We start from the raw sequence: 21278 nt of genomic DNA, 5'->3' as shown, positions 1-21278 counted from the left end.
ACATATCTTTTTTTTTTTTTGCAATAATCTATCAAGGTGAGATGTTTTAATAACATAAAATTAACCATTTTAAAGCAAACAGTTCAGTGGCATTCACCAAGTGCAACCACCCCAAGTTGTTTTCAACACTCCAAAGTAAAATCCCTTACCTATTAAGCAGTTGCTCCCTATTCCCTCCTTCCCGTCTCCCCTGGCAATCCCCAGTCTGCATTCTGTCTCTATGGATTCGCCTATTCTGGTCATTTCATATAGATGGAGTCATATGATAAGTGACCTTTTGTGTCTGGCTTCTTTCATTTAGCATAATGTCTTGAAAGTTCTTCCATGTTGCAGTATGTGTCAGTAGTTCCATTTTTTTATGGTTGAATAGTATTCTGCTCTATATTTACCACAATTTGTTTATCCATTCATCTGTTGATGGACACTTGGACGGTTTCTACCTTTTGGCTACTGTGATTAGGGCTACTGTGAACATGTATATGCAATATTTGTTTGAGTCCCTTTTCAGTTTAGGGGGTATATACCTAGGAGAAGAATTGCTGCATTGTGGAAATTCTGATTCACTTTTCAAGGAATTGTTTTCCATAACCAGTGTATCGTTTTACATTCCCACCAGGAATGAAGATGGTTCCAATTTTTCTACATTCTTGCCACCACTTGTTATTTTCTGCTTTTTGGTTATAGCCATTCTAGAGTGTATGTGAAGAGGTACCTCACTGCGGTGTGATTTACATTTTCATAATTAGTAATTAGTAATGATGTTGAACAACTTTTCATGTGTTCAGTGACCTATTTCAGGTCTTTTGCCTGTTTGTAAAATTGTGTTGTCTTAATTGGGTTGTACGAGTTCTTTATATATCTTGCATACTAGACTCATAATGTGTATCTTTTTTTTAAAAATTTTTATTTTACCTTAGGTTCTGGGGAACGTGTACAGGTCATGCAGGGTTGTTGCATAGGTACATACATAACCAGGTGGTTTGCTGCCTCTATTTTCCCGTCATCCATCCATCTATCTATCTATCTATCTATCTATGTATATTTTAAGTCAGAGTTCTGCTGTTGTTGCCCAGGCTAGAGTGCAATGGCACGGTCTTGGCTCATTGCAACTTCTGCCTCCTGGGTTCAAGTGATTCTCCTACCTCAGCCTCCCAAGTAGCTAGGATTACAGGCACCCACCACCACGTGTGGCTAATGTTTGTATTTTAGTAGAGACGGGGTTTCGCTATGTCGGCCAGGCTGGTCTCAAACTCCTGACTTTGTGATCCACTCGCCTTGGCTTCCCAAAGTGCTGAGATTACAGGCATAAGCCACGATGCCTGGCCTAGTGTGTATCTTTTAACGTTAAGTCTCCCTGGTTTGGCTTTATTCTCCCTTTTGTGATTTTTAAAATTTATGGTAAATGCTGCCCCATAGATGTTCAGTTGAAGGATCTTAACAATATTAGTTCCACATTTGTCCTGTGACAAAAATTGTACTAGTACTATTTCTGCCCTTTTGCCTTTAGATAAGTTACAACCTATTTAAACCTTATATCACCATCCGGGAAGCTCACTGGCTTTGCTCATTTGAGAATGGTGGTGAGGACCATCACTAATGGATGTGCAAGATACTTGCAAACCATAAAACATTACCCACTTATAAAGGTAACCTATAGGTTGCTACTTCTGTTTTTCATTTTTTAGAGCCAGGGTCTCACTGTTTGAGACCCAGGCTGGTTGCTTCGCTGTTGCCCAGGCTGATCTTGAATTCCTTACCTCGAGCTAGTTTCCTGAGTTGCTGGAATTACAGGTGTGAGGCACTGTGCCCAGCCAGTTGCCACTTTTAGTGTTGTTCACACCTGTTCTTATTTTGGTTTTATGGATTTTTAAGATTCCAGTTCAAAGTTAAGCACCTAAGAGCATACATTAAGGTGCAGAGAATAACCAAGAATGCTTGCCTTTCAGAGTCATCCTTTTTGAACTTCCATGACTCAGACTGCGAACCCAAGGGATCACCACCCTGTGACTCCTTGCTTTCCCTCAACACTGAAAAGATCCTGGTATGTGTCTTCTCTGTGTGTTCTGCTTTTGTGACCTGAAGCCCAGCAACACTAATTCCAAAAAGTGGAGGTCACCTCTGTTTGTCAACTAGAAGTTGGGCCTCATTGAGTCTACATGCATAGAATAAAGATAGGTCATCTGGTACTTTGTCACACTGAATCACACTGAATTATGATGACTTATGAATTGGATGGTTGATCATTCTGGAAATAGATTTTTAATTTGCAAGTGCCAAGAAATAAAGGGGACATCATGGTTGAACTTTATTTCTAGCAGACTTGCGTATTTGGAGGTATAGTAGACTCTATTTTTCCAACCTTTGCATATGTGGGTATCTTTTATATCTATGTTTTCTATCAGTACCCACTAAACTATACAGCAGGCCTCTCCATTTCAGGGGTGAATACTGGCGCTAACGTTTGTGTCTGTCTATCCGTGTTAGTGCGTCTCCTCCTCCAGCCTGGCTCTCTCAAGGGGGATGGGTCTTCTTTTTGTTCACACTTAACTCTATGAAGCTCAATGGTTATTTCCATGTCCAAGTTTGATATATTTTTTCTCCAGGCCTTTTCTTACAACTCTACATAGATACTCTTTACATCTTTGATGTAAAATTTCCTTTTAAGATACTTTTTTTTTTTTTTTCAAACAAAGCTTTGCCTTTTCTTGTCAGAACTACTGAAGATGGATTGAAACTGCAAACTAGAGACTGACTGGCTGCTTTTACCTAACTCACTGCATAGCAATCAACTTGATATATGGAAAACTCTTGAGTTAGACTTGCCAAAAGCCCGAGGGGCTATCTTGTAAAGCAGCGAGTTGGTCATCTCTGAAAGTGTTTAGGTAGAAGTTGGATAGGCAGTTAGTTTCTTAGAGTTATGAAAGTCTTCTTACTGAGAGTAGCTAAAATATTTTCTACTAGTTGCATTTCCAGTTTAAGATAGCACTAGCTAGTGACGTATGGGAGAAAGCTCATTAGTCTTGGCTTTTCATTTTCCTGAGGTTGAAATATGGGACTTAGACTATTCACTTATTGATCGATTATCCAGATACTTATTTTGTACCTATTATGTGCCAGGCATTTTGCTAGGTGAGTATTAGGAATAGAGCAGTAAGCCAGATAGTGTTGGTCTCTGCACCATGACTTCTAAAGTCACCAACCAAATAATTATGCAATTAAACATAAAAGTGTGATTGTACACATCATATGAAGGAGTAGCAAGAGTCAAAATAATCTCCCTTTAATTAGCAGTATCAGGCAGTACAGCTTTTAAGAACTAAAATGTAAGCAGGGATGAGAAAATTGGTTTGAAATTACTCTACTAGTGATGTTGAGCTGTATGTTCAAACTTAGATAGTATTAGAAATAAAGATTCTTTTCCTCAAGAATTTATTTGTTTGTACTATACTTCTCCTGCCCACTTTCTAATGAATACAAACAAAGTAAAATCAAATACATTCTTCAGTGTACTCTTGGGGTTGCTTAGTAATGATTTCTTCTCTTCATGGAATTTTATTTCTATCCTCTTCCCCATATCTTTTGCAGAAAGGCTTGGCAAATGGTAGACTCTCCTCAAATATTAAATAAAGCAATATTTGTATACCCTTTTTCTTGGCTCCAAGCAATTTACTTGTTTTTTCCCCAGCTTCACGGAGGTATAATTGACAAATAAAAATTATATATTTACAGTGTACGGTGTGATAATTTCATATACATATACATTGTGAAATGATTGCCACAGTCGAGCTATCTACATAATTTATTATTTGTTTATTCATTTTTGAGACAGGGTCTTGCTCTTTTGCCCAGGCTGGGGATACAGTGGTACAGTCAGGGCTCCCTGCAGCCTCGACCTCCTGGGCTCAAGCCATCTTCCTGCCTCAGTTCCCCCGAGTAGCTGGGGCTATTGCTGTGCACCACCATGCTGAGCTAATTTTTTTTTAACTTTAGTAGAGACAAGGTCTCACTGTGTTGCGCAGGCTGATGTCAAAACTCCAAAGCTCAAGCAGTCTTTCTGCCTTGGCCTCCCAAAGTGCTGGGATTATAGCCATGAGCCATCATGCCCTGCCTATCTAAGCAATTTATTAAAGGAGAAAAATCTTTTGCATCTGTGAACTTGTCTATAAACTTTGATAAAGAGGAAGGACTCATGTTCTAGTCACACCCAGCTATATACCATTAGTAACACCCTTACATATTGTTAAATCTGCCACGTCTTGAAGCTTTACCAGCTTCCCATATGTGGAAGGTCCCAGCTACATAGCAAAACTAGAAAGGGCTGATAAGAGTTTCTCTCTCATCATCAAGATTCTACTGAAAGACAAAGTATAAAACCTTCCCACAATAGTGGGATTTTCTTGTTTCCATTTAAATCAAGTGTAGCCTTAATTTTTAAAAATACAGCTTTTAATACAAGTTTTTTTTTTTTAAATTTGTGGTAAGCTAAAATATATATGTTTTTCCCCCCCTCAGAGCCAGGCCAAGTCTATTGCAGAACAAAAGAGATTCCCGTTTGCCACTGATAATGACAGCACAAATGAAGAGTTAGGTAAGACTTGAATCTGGGAATATTTCTGTAATATTTGCCTCAATTTTTTGGTTAGATGCATTAATAGGAAGGCAGGATGGTGAGGTATAAAGAACACTGAGACTGGCTCTGCCAATTTGAGCTGTTTGATCTTACATAAAACATTCAGCCTTGTGAAGTTCCATTTATTATATGTCCAAAAAAAAAAAAAAAAAGGTTTGGATGGAATAATCTGTTCCAGCTCTCCATTTCTATTGAAATTAATAATTATGGTAATGAGCTGTTCCTATTCAGTAATAGGTTATTTGTGTGCTGTCATCACATGACCGATGAAGTGAGCAATGAATAAGTGAAAGCAGAATAGAATCTCAAACTACCTACTTTTCTATGTAGTGAAATAGCTATGTTTAAGCTATTTTATTCATAATGCTAGTCAGTTATTTTTGGGTCTAAGAATGTGAGTGTAGAAAAATTGAATTCATTCATATCTGCACGAGTCACGTAGTTTGGTATGTTCATTGCATATTTTAAAACAGGCTGGTTTTCTCAGTGTCAGATGTACACTGGGTGTATTTCCCTCTGTCTAGTGAGCTTACATGTGAGGAAGTGGAGATAAATTGAATACAGGGCTGAGCAGTGCAACTGGACAAACTATTGAAGCACGTTCTCGCATGTGGCCCACTCACTCGCCCAAAGTACCTGCGGGAATTCTTTTCTGTCTAATTTATGCATAATTATTTTATCCTTACCATGGCCATACATGTTTGTTTGATATTAAGACTAAGTGCTCTTTATATTGGCTTCTTTCCTATTAGTGTGGAGTCTTGCTCTGTGGCCCAGGCTGGAGTGCAGTGATGCAATTATAGCTCACTGCAGCCTTGAACTGGGCTGGAATATCTTCTCACTTCAGACTCCTGAGTATGTGGATTATAGGTACATGCCACTATGCCTGGCTAATTTTTAAAATTTTTTTATAGAGACCACGACTCACCATATTGCCCAGCTGGTATCAGACTCGTGGGCTCCAGGGATCCTCCTACCTTGGCGTCCCAGAGTGCTGACTATTTTGGAAATGCAAATCACTTTATGGTGATGTTCTTTGAGAAGGCTTTGAGGATTGCCCTTCAAGGCATCAGATCTGGTCTTTTTTGAAGTCCTTGGATTCTACTTAGAGTAGTATTTATTTATTAAAATAATGAATTCAGGGCTTGATATGTGCTATGTCGGTTCTGTTCTCCAAGAATAATTCTAGTAGACCCTGGGGTAGTGTAGGCCCTGAGCTGGCCTGTGATCTTTTGTACTCAGTATTTTTTCTTGAAAAAATGACATCTGTGAACATATACATTGCTCGGAGATGTGGGATTGCTGGTAAGTAGAGATTTCTGAGAAAATCCAGTTATAGCAGCTTTTCCTTTATGTCTTTGGACTCCTATAACAAAATTTAGATCCTAATTGTTATTTGTATTTGTACAAGATTTGTATTATGATTATTCTTTTATTAATAAATATTTCTGGGTTTTGTTCACAAAATGTTGAGTTTTAGGTGGAGATATTTGAAAACTGCTTTTGATTTTGAGTGGAATTCGATCGCTTAGATGTGGACAGCCATTTAAATATGTTCTAAACTACAAAAGTTATTCCTGAAAATCATATTTGTTTTTATGGCTGGCTCATTGATTGATTTGTTCATTCAATAGATATTTACTCATTATGGGATGATAGATAGGAAATAAAAATTTAGATTTGAAAGGAATCTTTAAGAAAATCTTCTACAGGCTTATTAAGCAAGACCCAGACAGTTATGAGAAGTGAATGAAGTCCCGATGATCATGTGGCTGGTGAGTGGCAGAGCCAGAATCCGAGCCCAGATCTTGGTTTTCTGATCTATTGTCATCTTCTTGTATTCAAAAAAGTACAAGTTTTATGTTTTTATCCATGTTTATCTGACCATTAAGGAATTTCAACCACTTGGCCATCCCTTCAGCGCACAGTGGTTTGGGAACAGCCTTGATTTGTTTCAGCATACCGCGCTGGATGAGAGGTTAGGCTCTGGAGCCAAGCAGCTTGCTGCTTTCCTCTCGCTCACTGCTTGTGGTCCTTGGACAGCTTGTTTAACCACTTTATGGGTTAATAATTGTACCTTCCTCATTGCAGTGGAGGAGCAAATGAGTTAATACTGGTAAAGGATATTACTATGCCTGGCACATATTAAGAATGCAATGCCTGTAGCTACTATGATTCTTGCTACTGTTTTTACTACTATTAATACTGCCCGTCCTTCCACCCCCAAAACTAAAGGCATCCTCTGGTTACCTGGAGGTTAGCTATCTGAATGGTATCCATTGTCAGCATTCTGAACATGAATTTGGGCTTAACTGATCTTTTCAAAAAAAGTAGGGCAAAAGGGCCCTCTTTTTATTTTGAAGAATGCCCCCAGAAGTGCTTGTATTATTATGGGGCTCAATTTGAACTTCATTGTTACTCTACTGATTTATGAATATATTTTAAACTCTTTCTACATATCATTTCTGTTTCTGCTTTGTTTAATGTTTTTACTACTTTTAACTGTCAGGAAATAGAAGCTTTAATGACAGTGAAAGTTTTCATTGCCCATCTTCTTGAACACCTATTAGGTCCTAAAAGGTAAAAGTTTACCGGAAAGCTTTTTTTGCAAAGAAATGTCATCAAAATAGTTATATTGATTGAGGAATAAAATTTTTTTCAGGGATTTTTTTTAGGTGGGGGGCACTAAGGGTTAAGCGGTCAGGGCAAATATTATAGATGGTAATATAATCTAGAAGATTCAAATATTGTTTTTTGGATGGGTGGCAGAATTTAGTCAGAATATTGCTGTGTTTTCAGAGATTGTCCTGGCTCTGTTTTCTAAATACCACTTTCCTAAACAATGTGATAAAAAATGATTCTTTAGTATATATTTTGAGTAGTGTATTGACTATATTTTGAAGGGAAGAAACACTGTCATTGCATTATAATGGTGTGCATTATCCACAGTTAAGCATTATGTTACCAAATTTGAGTCCCTGTTTTTGTTCTTATTAGATAATTGGCAATAAATTCAGCACTCTCAGGAATTGATATTTGTGATGCTACTTGGGTATTTCTCATAACATTCACAGTAAAAATCACATTGCCATGTTAGATGGACATTATTTAGGTTTATTACTAGCTTTTTTGATAGCTGGAGACATCACAAAGGTTATTTGGGATTTGGAAATGAATGACGGGCTTAGAAAAAGATAAGTATCTCTTGTAGGCAGATATTTCATAGATGACTTTAACAATTTAAATCTAGATGGAACTGGAAGGCTGATTAGCAAGTGCGGAGTGATGAAAGTAGAAGAATTCAATGGCACCTTATTAACTTCTAGGTTTTCTTTAACTGCTTTCAGTGCTGGGAGCTGCCTTTGGAGATTTACCGAAGAATTTAGTTATTGATTCTAGTTTGAGCTACTTTATTTTTTCCTTTAATATTTTTGTATTTTGTTTCATAGCTATTGCTTATGTCTTGATTGGCAGTGGTCTCTATGATGAAGCAATACGGCATTTTTCAACAATGCTTCAGGTAATTTTTCTTCTTATTTATATAATTTCAAGTTTATAGTCATGACAAAAATATGGACTAATGCATAGCTGAAGTGCTGTAATGAAACATATTTTTAAATTATACAAAAAAACAAAAGAAATTGGTATGGACTGAGCACTTTCTTGGTGCTAGGCCTTGTGACATGCTTTCATTTAATCTTTTAAACGAAAGATTTGAAATAAAACCTCATTTTAAATGAGAAAAAGGGAATCTAATCAGCTCAAGCAATTTACTCATAGTCTCCTGACCATCAAGTTGCAGAGATGGGATTCACATGCAAGGTTTAAAAAAACATTAGCTTCAGTTCACTTTCCTCTCTACCACAGTATCTCCCATGAGATCCAGACACTGGAAATTCTTGAAATTCCAACTTATTTTCACACAGGAGTTGATCTTCATGATTAACTTAATTTCTACTCATAGGTATGTTTCTCACCTTAAGTATAATTATGAGACTCCTCAATGAAGTATTGGGTCTTTATTGATTGATGGCTGCGCTAAAGTCTGGTTAAGATAAAGCATGCAAGCACTGCATGTGTAAGAGTTTCTGCCCAGCAACATCGGCCTTATATCTTGTATCATTATTTAACTGTATGCACTGTTGGTGCCTAACCATTTATTGATTGTTGATGTGTCTTTCCAGTAAAGTACAGTGAAGAAGATAATGGATTTTAGAGCTAGAGATGCCTTAATTCTAATCCACTCTGCTTCTTGCTACAAAGTTGTTTAACCTCCTGAGTTATGGAGATAATAGTAACTACCTCCAAAAAAAATCCTTTTTTGGTTTCAATGAAATATCCTAAAGTAATTACTACCCAGGGCCTGGCACATAGTAAGTGCTTAGTAAATTTTGGCTAGTCAGAGTACCATTCTTGTGTATATTCATCTGTGTTAATCATAGCAAGTGCCAACAAATACCTTACAAGCTAGCAGGCAGACTTAATTTAAATGATTAATTTTGATTTAGTTTGCTTTTGTTTTCTCTTTAAAAATAAGGTTAATTACATTGATAATATGTTGATTCTCAAACAATTGATGAGATATTTTTAGTTATTACTTTGTGGTCTTTGGATCCAAGCAGCAGTATATTTGGGTGGTCATGTGGAATACTATTCTGCAGTGGAATTTAAAGTACAAAGGGTAGACTATAAATCGTTTTAAAAATCACCTTTCTTTTAAGGGTTGGGAATGTTATAAAAGGTAAGCAAGCACTTTTACACAGTTAACACTTGACTCTGATTTGAAAGCGAGGTTTTGATACATTTATAGGAGCAAATATCAGTTAATTTAAGGCAACCAGGGTGGAGCATAGAATCCAGAAGAAATAGGAGTTTGCAGATGTATTATGATTTTATTCAACTTTTTGGAAATATTATTACCATTGTGGTTGAAGACAATATAACACTGTTAAAATATTTTCAATAATAAAAAATTTTCCAATTCTGCCACTTTAACATTGTTTAAATTTTTTATTTGTACCTTTTCAAAGTATGCATTTATTTTATAATCTGAATATGTATACTATTTTGTATTACTTTTTCACTTAATTCTATACTGTAAATATTTTTTAGTGTTTTTCTATGGTCTTATGATTTTAATGGCTCTATGATATGCCTTTGTTTTGTCTGTTTATAGTTGTAGATACTTCTCTTGCAATTGTATTCAGAAAGTATATTAGCATTTTTCTTTTTGTGCAAAGAAGTTGATAATGTATTGAAATGTGATATTGCATTTTCATCGATCTGTGATACAGTGAGTTACTGTCAGCTGGGAAATCTCTCTTTGAGAATGTGTGGATTATATTAGCCTCTTTTGCTGGCAGTTCAGACAATTGATGGGGCAGGGATGAAGGCAGTGGAAAGTTCAGATGCAGACGAACTAACTGGGTGGTCATTTATAACATATTTTTCTATAGCAGCAAGAATGCCCTTGACTTTCCTGCTGGTGCTTTCCTCGGTGATTTCTCTCTCTTTACCCTCTATCTTGATGCTTTCCCGCTTTTTCCACGTCATGACCTATGTGGAAATTATATTTGCATGGCACGTGGGTAAGCAAGAATAGATTTGGAGCCATCCAGATAAAGCTATGTGAAAATCTGTTTCATTTTCCTTGTATTATATGACTGATAAGAAATAGAAAATCCAAAGATTCTACACTCCAGCCAGAGAGCAAGAACCTGTATCTGAAAAAAAAAGAAAGAAAATATGAAGATTTGATGTTAAATGATAAAATTACTTTCAAAAATTTTAATAAGAAACTTGGTCCTACTTTTCTGGACAAAACTTTTCTATATTAGAGTTTATGTTTGAAATTGACGCACACAGTCTCTGTCTGAGTTTTCTGTTGATTTTATCAAACTCTTGATAGACAGTATCATTAAGACACTGTAAAAGTAGGTGGAAACAAATGTCCAAAGAATAGTTACTGCTTCTTCTCTAATTGATTAAAATTCCTTTTTCATCATAAATCATAATTTGCATAAATCATTCCCTTTAAATTATATATTACATGTATGATTATTCTCTAAATCATTGCTCTTTTCTTTTTTTTTTGTTTTGTTTTTTATTCTGTTGGCAAGTGTAGTGATAATATTTCTTGCAGTAATGAAATACATTTTTATCTCAGTAATACTTTTTCATATCCAGTATTTCAGAATAGTGATGAAGCTTTTCTTCTAGCATACACGGATGTTGCTCTACTACTTTTCATTCTTCAGCTTATACTGGAACTAAATATCACTTGAGAACCATTTTTCTTTGTATATGCTAATATATGTTTACCTCTTCCTTGCAGGACCTTCCAGATATGTGAAATTGCAGTGTTTTTAAACCAGTAAATGTCCTTTAACAAATCTTTAAAGTAGTAGCTATTCATGCACAGACTTTTTAGTTTTCTTGAGTTCATTAACTCTTGGCAAAATGTTTTTTTTAAAGACAGCTCATGAGCTCCAGTATGAAGCAACAGAGCATGGAATCTGATTCTGTTCATAGAAGCAGACAACAAATGGGGACTCAAGGGCTTAGATTTTATTAGAATCACTATTTTGATAATATCATTTAATATGAATTTCAGATCTACATATAAGGGATACTTTAACTCCAGAATGACTTTTTGATGTAAAACTCTTATACCTTTCCTGTTGTCTTGGTTTCATCATCAGATTACATACCTGGGAAATAGTTCCATAATCCTTGGTGTTTGAAAGTGTTTATTGGAATGTTTATTCCCAGTGGTTTAATTTTCCTTTATGGAAGTATCAAAGTTTCTATCTGAGCACAATGACAGGGTTTAATAGATGTCAGTCTGCATTAGAAACTCTTGATTTTTAAAGCTTATGAGTTAGTGTTATCTCTGTGCCAGTGCCCTGAAGTCGCTTCTGCGTGTGTCAGTGCATCCATAATAGTGTTCTTGGGTTGAAAAGTAGAACTTTTCCTAATTTCTGTGCTTTTTTGGTCCCCATGCAGGGCTGGGTATAACATAAATGCTTCAGCAATTTTATGAGGCAATTTGGCCTTTGCTGTTCCTTATGTGACCTTGAGCTCATCTGATTTTGATCTGATTCCAGTGGAGCTAAACTTGTAAAAGAACATTATTTCCTATTTTACACTAGCACACAAAATTGAAAATATTCCTCTGCATAGAATTTTTAATAACATCTTTTATGCAAATACGTGTGTCTGTCACTCAGGTAAAATCTAATCTCATTACATTGCTTATGTACTGACTGTTTTGACTTGTTTGTTTTTAGATCCAGTGAGTTTCCAGTTTTAATTTAAAAAGCCAGCCTTGTAGTGGTAAATACAGTAAATACTGTAAAATTAAAAATCACTGTATAACTAATAAAATGAGGATGATATATTAGACCTTTTTTTTGAGAATTGAGACATCTAAGTAGGCACAACACCATCTAGGCAACTGTCTTATACCATGATTTTGCAGTTGCATAGAGTAAAATTGGAAGATTGAAATAATCATTTGTATTTCACTCTTTTAAATTTAAGAGTATGGAAACTTCTTAAAGAAACTTTAAAAAAAGTTTCTGAAAACTTTATAAAGTATAAATTCTATAAAAATATTTTGAAAAATTGCTCTTCAGAGCCCAATTTGTTTTTAGGAATAAACATTGATTTTTATTTGGGGAAAAAACCCAATAATTTATTATGGCATTCCATAAAGAAAAGTTTTTGGTTTTTTAGCTAATGATAGTTAAAATAATAATTAAATAAAGTTGCATCAACTTTTAAAAGTAATAAAATCTATTATTTAAATTTAGGAGTGCTTAATACTAGACTGTAGCTATAACAGCCACAATAATTACATGTCCTTCTTGACTGTTAGGAAAACATTCTGAAAAGAAAGAAAAATTGGATAGAGAAAACCTAAATGCTTTACAGATGAGCATAGTAACCAATTCAGTGCTGTAGTAATGATGAGACCATGGGGTGACTTGGAGGGAGGCCTGTGCAAGGGGCTCTGTGTGAGGCACACATCCAGTCCGACAGTCCAGATCATGATGGCTACCTTTAGGAAGTTGTCAGTGTTCAGATATTTCAGCTGTTGTAAACTTTTGAATGGCTGGGTTGTTTTTTTAAACTTAAAATTTTTATTGCTACCAAAATGTTCCAGCCACAAGAGCTGGAGGCCCACCATATGTCATTCACATCTGTCATAGAGCTTTGCCTTCCTGTTACCCTGGATCGGGCTCTTGTTTCCCATGGACTGTACCCTACTGCTATTAGCCATGTTGTCCTGCTTGCTTCCCCTTTGGGAAGAACAGGCTTAGCAGGGCTGACTTTGATCTGATGGATGAATCTCTTGTCTTCTGTGTTGGTTTTTGCTTGCGATTCCTAGTCCATGGCAGGAATAGCATGGCTTTGTATGGTATTCCTAGCATGTGGAACCTGATACAGCTAACAGTAGGCCCTGAGTAAATAATTGTGGAATGAACAGCCAACATCCATACAATATACAGTGGGAATAAAGGAGAAGGAACATATTTTAAATTGCTGGTAAACCCAGCACTTTGGAAGGTTGAAGCAGGAGGACCACTTGAGCCCAGGAGTTTGAGACCAGCCTGGGCAACAAAGTGAGACCCCCATCTCTACAAAAACAAAATTTAAATTGGCCTGGTGTGATGGTGCGCTCCTATAGCCCAGCTACCTGAAAGGCTGAGGTGGAAGCATCGCTTGAGCCCAGGAGTTTAAGGCTGTAGTGAGCTAGGCTTGCACCACTGCACTCCAGCCTGCGTGACAGAGTGAGACCCTGTCTTTACGAAAAGAAAAAAAAGAGGAAGGAGATCAGGCTGAACAATAAGGCAGGAAAATGACTAATGTTTTCTGTAAAACCATTTAGTTGTTACCCTTTTTTTTTTTTTTTTTTTGTATTGTGGGTTGCTACCCTTTAGTGGGTCCTGAAATTAATTGGCAAGTCAAGATTAGCATTATTTTTTTAAAAAGTGAAATATAACTCCAAAACCTAAAACATAATTTATATATATATATATATAGTGAAATATATTAGACTAGAAAATATCAGATTCTACTGTGTATAGTAAGTCCTAGGTATAACCTAGTGAAACTGTTTTGATACGTGTGTGTGTATGTTGTACACGTGTATGTATGTACCGGATTGTAATATAAAAAGTATTTCAGTGGTTTGGAGTTAAAAATTTTGAATGTCACTGTATTAGGTGATGGGGTAGTCACTGAATAATTTCAGTTAGGGAAGTGATGTGATGAGACTTTAGTGTTAGAAAGATAACTCTTGGTATGTGTCTGTGGAGAATAGATGGGAACAGGTAAGGTGATCACAGTATCCTAGGTGATAGAGTAAGGCTTAGAACAGGGCAGTGGCTGATGGACTGGGTGGGAGGACCCCGATCTGTTCAGAAGGTGAGAGGGCCAGGATTTGGTAAGGGGTGTGTGAGCTGGAGAGCAGGAAGATGTCAGAGCACCAGCCCCGGCCACGGGTGTGCAGGGATGCCATTCATGTTAGTAGAATAACTGTTTACTGACACCTTTTCGGATTCACCTCTTGGTCATCTGGAGTAAACTTTTTTTCTCAGGAGAAAAGCGGCTTGGATAATATATTTTGAACTGTAACAAATCTGAGCATAGGTTTGGTTCTTCCTGGAGACATATGTCACCCTAAAGCAAGCTTCTTTAACTCATGGGCTCCATGTAGCCCAAGATGGCTTCAGATGTGTCCCAACACAGATTTGTAAACTTTCTTAAAATATTATGAGATTTATTATTATTTTTAGCTCATTAGCTGTCATTAGTATTAAGATATTTTATATGTGGCCCAAGACAATTCTTCTTCCAATGTGGTCCAGGGAAGCCAAAAGACTGGACAGCCCTGCTCTAGAGGGTGAGCTCGCTGGGCTCACCGCCTACCACCCGAGCCTGGCCAGGGTTCTGGTCAACTGTTGACTGTTCTGTCTTCTGGCTTTTTATGCCATGGAAAAACATGAAGACAGTTACTTTTAATTCCTCAAGAGGTTCCCTTTTTTCCTGCTCCCCTTTTCCCCCTTATACCTTTGTTCTGTTTTCATCCAAACCACTTGCTCTGCCTTCCTTTAAGCTGGGAAGAATACTTAAATGTTTAAAGTGCTCGTCTCTGGGGGTCAGGATTATAGGGCACCCTTTACTTTCTGCTTGTTGCTTTTCTTCATTTTCTAAATTTTTGCAGTGAAACATGTATTGTTTAAACATTTTTTTTCCGATTATAAATGAACATGTCTGTTTTAAACAATTAACAGGAATATAACAATGTATTAAGTATAATAGGAATATATCTAGTAATCTCACTCCCCAGAGGAAATTCCTGGTAGCATTTCGGAGAGTTTCTTTCTGTGCACCTAATGGTTCACACAATCACACATGATTTATGAAATGTTAACTGCCATTCTTCTGTAGATCTATAATGTGTACTTTTTTACCCTCTCAGCAAATAGCATGAGCACCTCTATGCCAGTTATATATAAGTTATAAATCATAAATCCAGAAATTTGTAGGGGCCAGGGAGGTAACATGAGCAAAGAGAGTTGGTGTAGTGTGGTAGTGATGGGTAGGCCCTGTGGTGAACTGATGAGCATGGACCTCTCATCTAAAGAGACAGCTAGTGCTTAGCTCTGGTCACTTACTTATCGCTGTGTGAGAATGCCAACATGTGGGCCTGTATTTGTTGGATCTTTTGATGTTCTAAGAGAAGCTAGAAACCTCAAATTGTTTAGTTGAATGTTTGCAGTTTTTCATAATGCCATGTAGTCCAATCTGCTCTCTGGGTTGTGGCCAGTGATGTGCCAGTTTACCACTGGGTATAGAGGCATCTCATTCCATTTGAGTAGCCTTTAAGAAAATTTAAATACATGTTATCTTCTCCTTTATTTTTTTTTGCCATTTACTCATCATTGAAGTAGTTGTGTTCATTTTCTACAATACTGGCAGATACCCTAGCTCAGAACTGAAACTTAACAATGTCTGGCAGATACCGTAGCTCAGAATTGTAACTTTATCAAGTTTTTGCAGAGATTTTTTTCTGGAGAATCTAGTGCCATTCTGTTAAATATCTTAGTAGTGCAAGACTTCCACCCAGGACCTTATAGCCAGAGGCAGCTGTTTATTCTCTTTTAACCATATAGTGAACCATTCAAAGAAGTAAAAATTGTAGAGGCTAAATGTAGATGAGAGTCATTTCATTCACTTACCAACTAACCTGTGTGTAAGGACTCAATGGCCAGGGTCAACAGATGTTTTGTCGTTGGTCCCAATAGGTATTTCCTCCACCCCATTTGGATTGCAGAATAGCAGGAGAGAGCATGAGAACAGGTTGCAAAAAGGGTCTGGTTTTTTATTTCGACCCATTAGTATGTAGGGTTGTATTAATCTCCAACAGATTTCAGTGCAGACTCATTTCTAGTTCATTGTGTTGGCATTGAGTGGTTCTTTCCTTTTCAGGTTATTTCATGGATATGTGAGAGGAAACACACACGTTAAAGGCATTACCCAGTCCTTTGCTCACATCTCTTTAGCCCTCTGAGCCTCTGTCTTCTCCTCTGTAAGACATGATTGCTGTTGCTGCCAGAGTTGTTGAGAGGATTGCATTTTAAATAAGATGACTCTGTGAAAGAAACTAGCATGTTGCTTAGTAATGTTGGTTCCCTTCTCCTCTCTTTATTATTTTTTTTCAACATGAAACTTTTATCACATTTCATTCAAATGAGCTTTACGAACATAGACGTTTCAGGTTGGAGACTGCGTATTGACTTATGAGTGGTTGTAGCATAAAGAAGTAGAGCTGTCACTTGTGGCATTAACGTGCTTTAAGCAGAAACTGATTTTTTTTTGTTTTGTTTTGTTTATGGTTTTTGACGTGTTTCTGTTTTGGTCTGACTAGGAGGAGCCTGATCTGGTTAGTGCAATTTATGGCCGAGGGATAGCCTATGGAAAGAAGGGACTACATGTGAGTATGTAATAGTTATGATTGCCATAGTGCCTACATGACCTGACACAGACCAGGGTTTTGCTAGCACTGCTACTGTTCATTGACCCTTGATGGGACATGGAGTGGTATCTGTGGTTCCAGTTCACAGATGAGAAAATGGCAGCTGGAAAGTGGTGGACTGGGGATTTCCACCCAGATCTGGGGTCAACTTTGATGAACTGGATGTAGACCAAGAAAAGCATGAGACCCTGATTGTATTCCTAAGAGACATTCAATGGTCAAAGTGTAGACTGGGTATCAGTAGTGCAGTAGGACTTAGAATTTGAGTTCCTTTCACAATTATTAAAGGTTGATGAAAGAACAAAAGGTTTCCTTAGGCGTGTAACATTTATTTTTATTTGTTATATTTTATACTTTTTGCAGATAGGTGTAATATCTTTGTAGCTATAATCAAATTATTCCCTTATTTCTCTGAGAAAGGCTGGAGGAGGACTATAATAATCATGTTTTACACGAAAAAAGGTACCATGATATAAAATTGAAAACTCCTGAAATTATGTAGTAAATCACAAAATGGTGTAAGTTCAGCTTTCCTAGTCTAGGAGATTATATGCAAACTTTAAATATTGTCCTACTGTATACTAAAAATATTTGTGTAAAATTGTGCTTTGAGAAAGAAATACTTTTGTAACTTTTACATTAAAAATATTTAAAATGTTTAACCTTTTTATTATAATTTATAAAATATTAAAATTAATATTATACTAACCTTGTGCTGGCCTATTGGAGATCTTTGTCTGTTTATATACTTCTGAGACATAGAGGACTGAGAATGAATTCGGAATTGAGAATGATGGAAATGGGTAGGAAGGAAATGACATTGCACTCAGAGCATCAGTGAATGACCAGGTTGAAGCTGCACTAGTAAAGTTCAGAGCTGCCTCTTCCTAATTCTCAGCTTTTAAAATTATAGGTTTTGATATTAAATTTGCTTGTATATTTAATAAAAAGTTACACATGCATTTTTAATGTAAAAGTAACACGCAAATGTTAAAGAGAACTTACCTAAACTTCTTAAGGTATAGATTTATAGGCTTATGTTTTTATTAGACACTGACTTGATACATTTCTGTTCCCCCATGGCCACCAGTCAGCATCATTTCACGTGCTGGTATCCATGTACTCATCCACTGAGATTCGTTGATTCCGTGTTTAAGCAGATTAAGTGTAGATAATATCCTGCCATCTGTGGAACTTGTGATAGGTAGCTGGGTCTAACGTGTTATTGTTGAGTAAGTAGGTAGACTTGAGCGAGTCAAATAATTGTAATATCATGACTGATTTGACATGGCACATCTCTTTCATAGAAGTGAAGTTCATATTTATTTCTAAAAAATTGGTTATATCATTACTAAATTACTAGTTTTCTCAGAAAATCTTTTCAGCCTGGTTTTGAGTAACAGTATGTCTCATACTAAGCTAATGCCTTTTCAAGGACATTAAGAATGCTGAGCTTGCTCTGTTCGAACTGAGCCGAGTAATTACCTTGGAACCAGATCGTCCAGAGGTATTTGAGCAGCGAGCAGAAGTGAGTGTGGTTTTCTTTTTCCCTCTGTCGTTATTGGGTTAGTCAAATCTCAATTTTTTTTCCTATTATTTTATTACTTGTAAATTTTAATGCTCCCTTAAAACTCTTATGTTTTTCTATGTAGGTATTTAATGCCTTTAAACATGGTTGAAATCACTAGAAAACTATAGACTGAGTGATATTCCTGAACTAACATAGAAGAGTAGTATTTAGTATGAAAATATGTGGTTATGATGTGTAGTACTTCTACAGATATTGATTGAAAAATATAACACATAATATTTACTGTCTATGTGACATACTTTAGCAAGACTGAGTGTTTGGTGAAACTGGAATTCACAGCCTTTGGAAGCGTTCATTCTGCTGATGTGTATGTGTGCAAGCACTTAAATATAGTTCCTATGAGATAGACCTAGCTGCATAGACACATAGATCAAATAAATATGTGTGTAAGCACCTAAATGTAATTCCTGTGAGATAGACCTAGCTGCATAGTTACATAGATCAAGTGAGGATGATTGCAGCCACATCTTAAAGGAACTTGAAGTAGAGGCAGAGAGATAACGTGGTGTAATACTGGCTCCAGTAGACAGAGGAGGCACTTCTTTAGGAAGAGAAGGGGAATGTCGGGAGTGTTTGCTGAGGCCATAGGAGGAAGTGAGGCTAGGGCTGATCCAATCCCATGGTGTGGTGGGGACATGATGGAGGAGAGTGTACAGCGCAGGGACAAGACTCTGTACAAAGGCATTCTGTTTAATGTTTTTAAGTGAAATGTGTTTATTTTACTTTCTTAAAATAAGCGATCTAGGATTCATATGTGTTAATGTATTTAGTCTGAATAAAACAACTTTTAATTATCTGATATAATCTCATAGTTGAACTAAAGGAAAAATTACTTTTTATTTTATCTTTTGAAAGAGAAAACGAGTTAAGGAAGTGCTAAGGGTGTAGGAATTTAAAAATTATATTTACGATATATTTGTTCTCAGGATTATCATGTCTTACGGTTCAGTCTCTTAAAGTGAATTTTATATTTTGTTGGAGATTTGGCTTTTTGAATAAAATCTTTCTCAGTGAATGATTTAATTTCTTACCTCTTATCTCTTTTGAATTGTAACCCTAAGGGTTGACTATAGTTTATCCCTGAATGAGACTTGCTGGTATTTAGTTGGTGTTTAGTGGCTAATTTGGTGACAGATTTGGTAATCAGCTGCTTCTGGGAGAGGGGACTGATGCTTTTTCTCCTCTATTACTTTGGTTTATGTTAAAATCTGGTAAATCATGAATTAAATTAAGTATACTTAGGTAAGAATTATATAAAAGGACTTTAAAATTTGCATATCTAATAAAAAGCTAATTGTTTATCCAAAATGGCATTGGTAATTAGAAAAATAATTTTTAATTGTCTTTAAAATGTCTAATAATATTCTCATTTTCTGGCATTATTGGGCAATAATGTACTACATACTGAATTTTCCTGCTAAATTATAACATACCATTTATATATGTCAGAAGTCATTTTATGAGAACTCTTTCACTTTCATGCTTTCTGAAATACTGAATATTTGATGAACATAAGTTAACTTTTTAAAGTTACTAATTATTATGCATATTGATTGTTGTACTGGGGTATGATGATTCAATTATACACCTAGGGGTCGATAACCCAGGGAGGGATGATTTTCCTTCCAAAATACAACCCCAGCCTACTGTGCTTTTTGAATTCTCAGACATGTATTCAATTTCTTTCCTCTTTCCGGGCTGTCATGCTTACTATTAGTGATGGGCCTGCCTCAATCCTCTCTCTTGCTGGTTTTATAGTTCTGTAGAGTAGGAAATCAGTAAAATTTGGTAGAAATAACCTGTATAATAAGGACAGAATAGGTTGGGCATGATGGCTTATGCCTGTAATCCCAAAATTTGGGGAGGCTAACACAGGAGGATTGCTTGAGGCCAGGAGTTCAACACTAGCCTGGTCAATGTAGTAAGACCCCCTACCTCTGCAGAAAATTTTAAAAAATAAATTAGCAGTATGATGGCATAACCCTGTAGCCCAAACTACTCAAGAGGCTGAGGCAGGAGGATTGCATGAGCCCAGGAGTTCAAGGTTACAGTGAGCCATGATTGTGCTACCACATTCCAGCTTGGGTGACAGAGTGAGACCCTGTCTCTAAAACAACAACAAAGTAGTCCCTAATTTAAGGACGTTTATTCAGGATAAAGTGCTTGGGCTTGATTGCATGAATACTGATACCCATTTTGGATTTTCTTAGGTCTTTTTGGTTTACGTTTGCATTCTGAACTGTCTTCTGTATTTTCACGTTGCCTGAATACAACTGATTGCTGGCTCTAAAGAGCTTTTCCAAACAGGCTTGCAGATATTTTTCCTCCTTCTCTGTAGATCATGACTCATGAGTTAAAAGTTGTTACACAAAAGGGCTTAAAGAGCATCTGGAATCTTAGAAGTTGTCATTCAGCTCTTCTTACATAGAGAACAGAGCTAAAGACCATGGAGGACTTTAATCTGTATCCAATAATTTGTCTATTTTAATGGTTCAAAATTATCTTTCAGGTTAATTTTAACGTCTTTGTGTATATATGCCAAATTTTGATTTAACAGATGAAGTCAAGAAAAAAAAATCATATTACAAGAAAAGCAACATGTGGCATAACCCAGAATGTGAAATAGTGACACGGCAGTTGCTGCCGTCATAGTTCATCAGCCTCCTGCTTGACTGGACAAAGATTAGTGGCACCTCAGCTGGTTGACTTTGAACCCCATTGCATAGTATATGGGGTCAAGGATTGCAGCCTGCTGAGAGTAATTTTGTGAGTGGAGTATGGTGAAGTGGAATTGAAGAGTCAAAAACATTGGGATTTTAGGGTTGATCACTGGTATTTTTCCTGATTACATGTTTGGGATTTCTAGATTCTGTCCCCTCTGGGACGAATTAATGAAGCAGTGAATGACCTCACTAAAGCTATTCAACTGCAGCCCTCAGCACGGCTGTACAGACATCGGGGAACCCTGTACTTCATATCAGAGGTGACTTATTTTTGTCTTGAAGTATTTC

At 36.5% G+C, this 21278-nt stretch overlaps 1 protein-coding gene across 7 annotated transcripts in view; it reads left to right on the top strand.

The window, feature by feature from the left end:
* The window catches only part of TTC13 (tetratricopeptide repeat domain 13), a 74621-nt gene that overhangs the window by 17154 nt on the left and 36189 nt on the right, over positions 1 to 21278 (top strand). For 2 of the 7 annotated variants that reach the window (XM_039464231.2, XM_039464230.2), the window contains exons 2-7: positions 1947 to 2041; positions 4513 to 4588; positions 8080 to 8150; positions 16569 to 16634; positions 18112 to 18204; positions 21134 to 21250. In XM_039464231.2, coding sequence (XP_039320165.2) covers positions 1947 to 2041; positions 4513 to 4588; positions 8080 to 8150; positions 16569 to 16634; positions 18112 to 18204; positions 21134 to 21250 — 518 coding nt within the window. Of the gene's footprint in view, positions 1 to 1946; positions 2042 to 4512; positions 4589 to 8079; positions 8151 to 16568; positions 16635 to 18111; positions 18205 to 21133; positions 21251 to 21278 lie in introns of those variants that run through there. The other 5 variants (XM_039464233.2, XM_039464232.2, XM_039464236.2 and 2 more) reach the window with 3 other exon arrangements.

This window comes from Saimiri boliviensis, chromosome 14 (assembly GCF_048565385.1).
Source record: "Saimiri boliviensis isolate mSaiBol1 chromosome 14, mSaiBol1.pri, whole genome shotgun sequence".
Taxonomy (NCBI): Eukaryota; Metazoa; Chordata; class Mammalia; order Primates; family Cebidae; genus Saimiri; species Saimiri boliviensis.
Note: the sequence above shows the minus strand (reverse complement) of the source record. Positions and strands in the feature narration are given on the sequence as shown.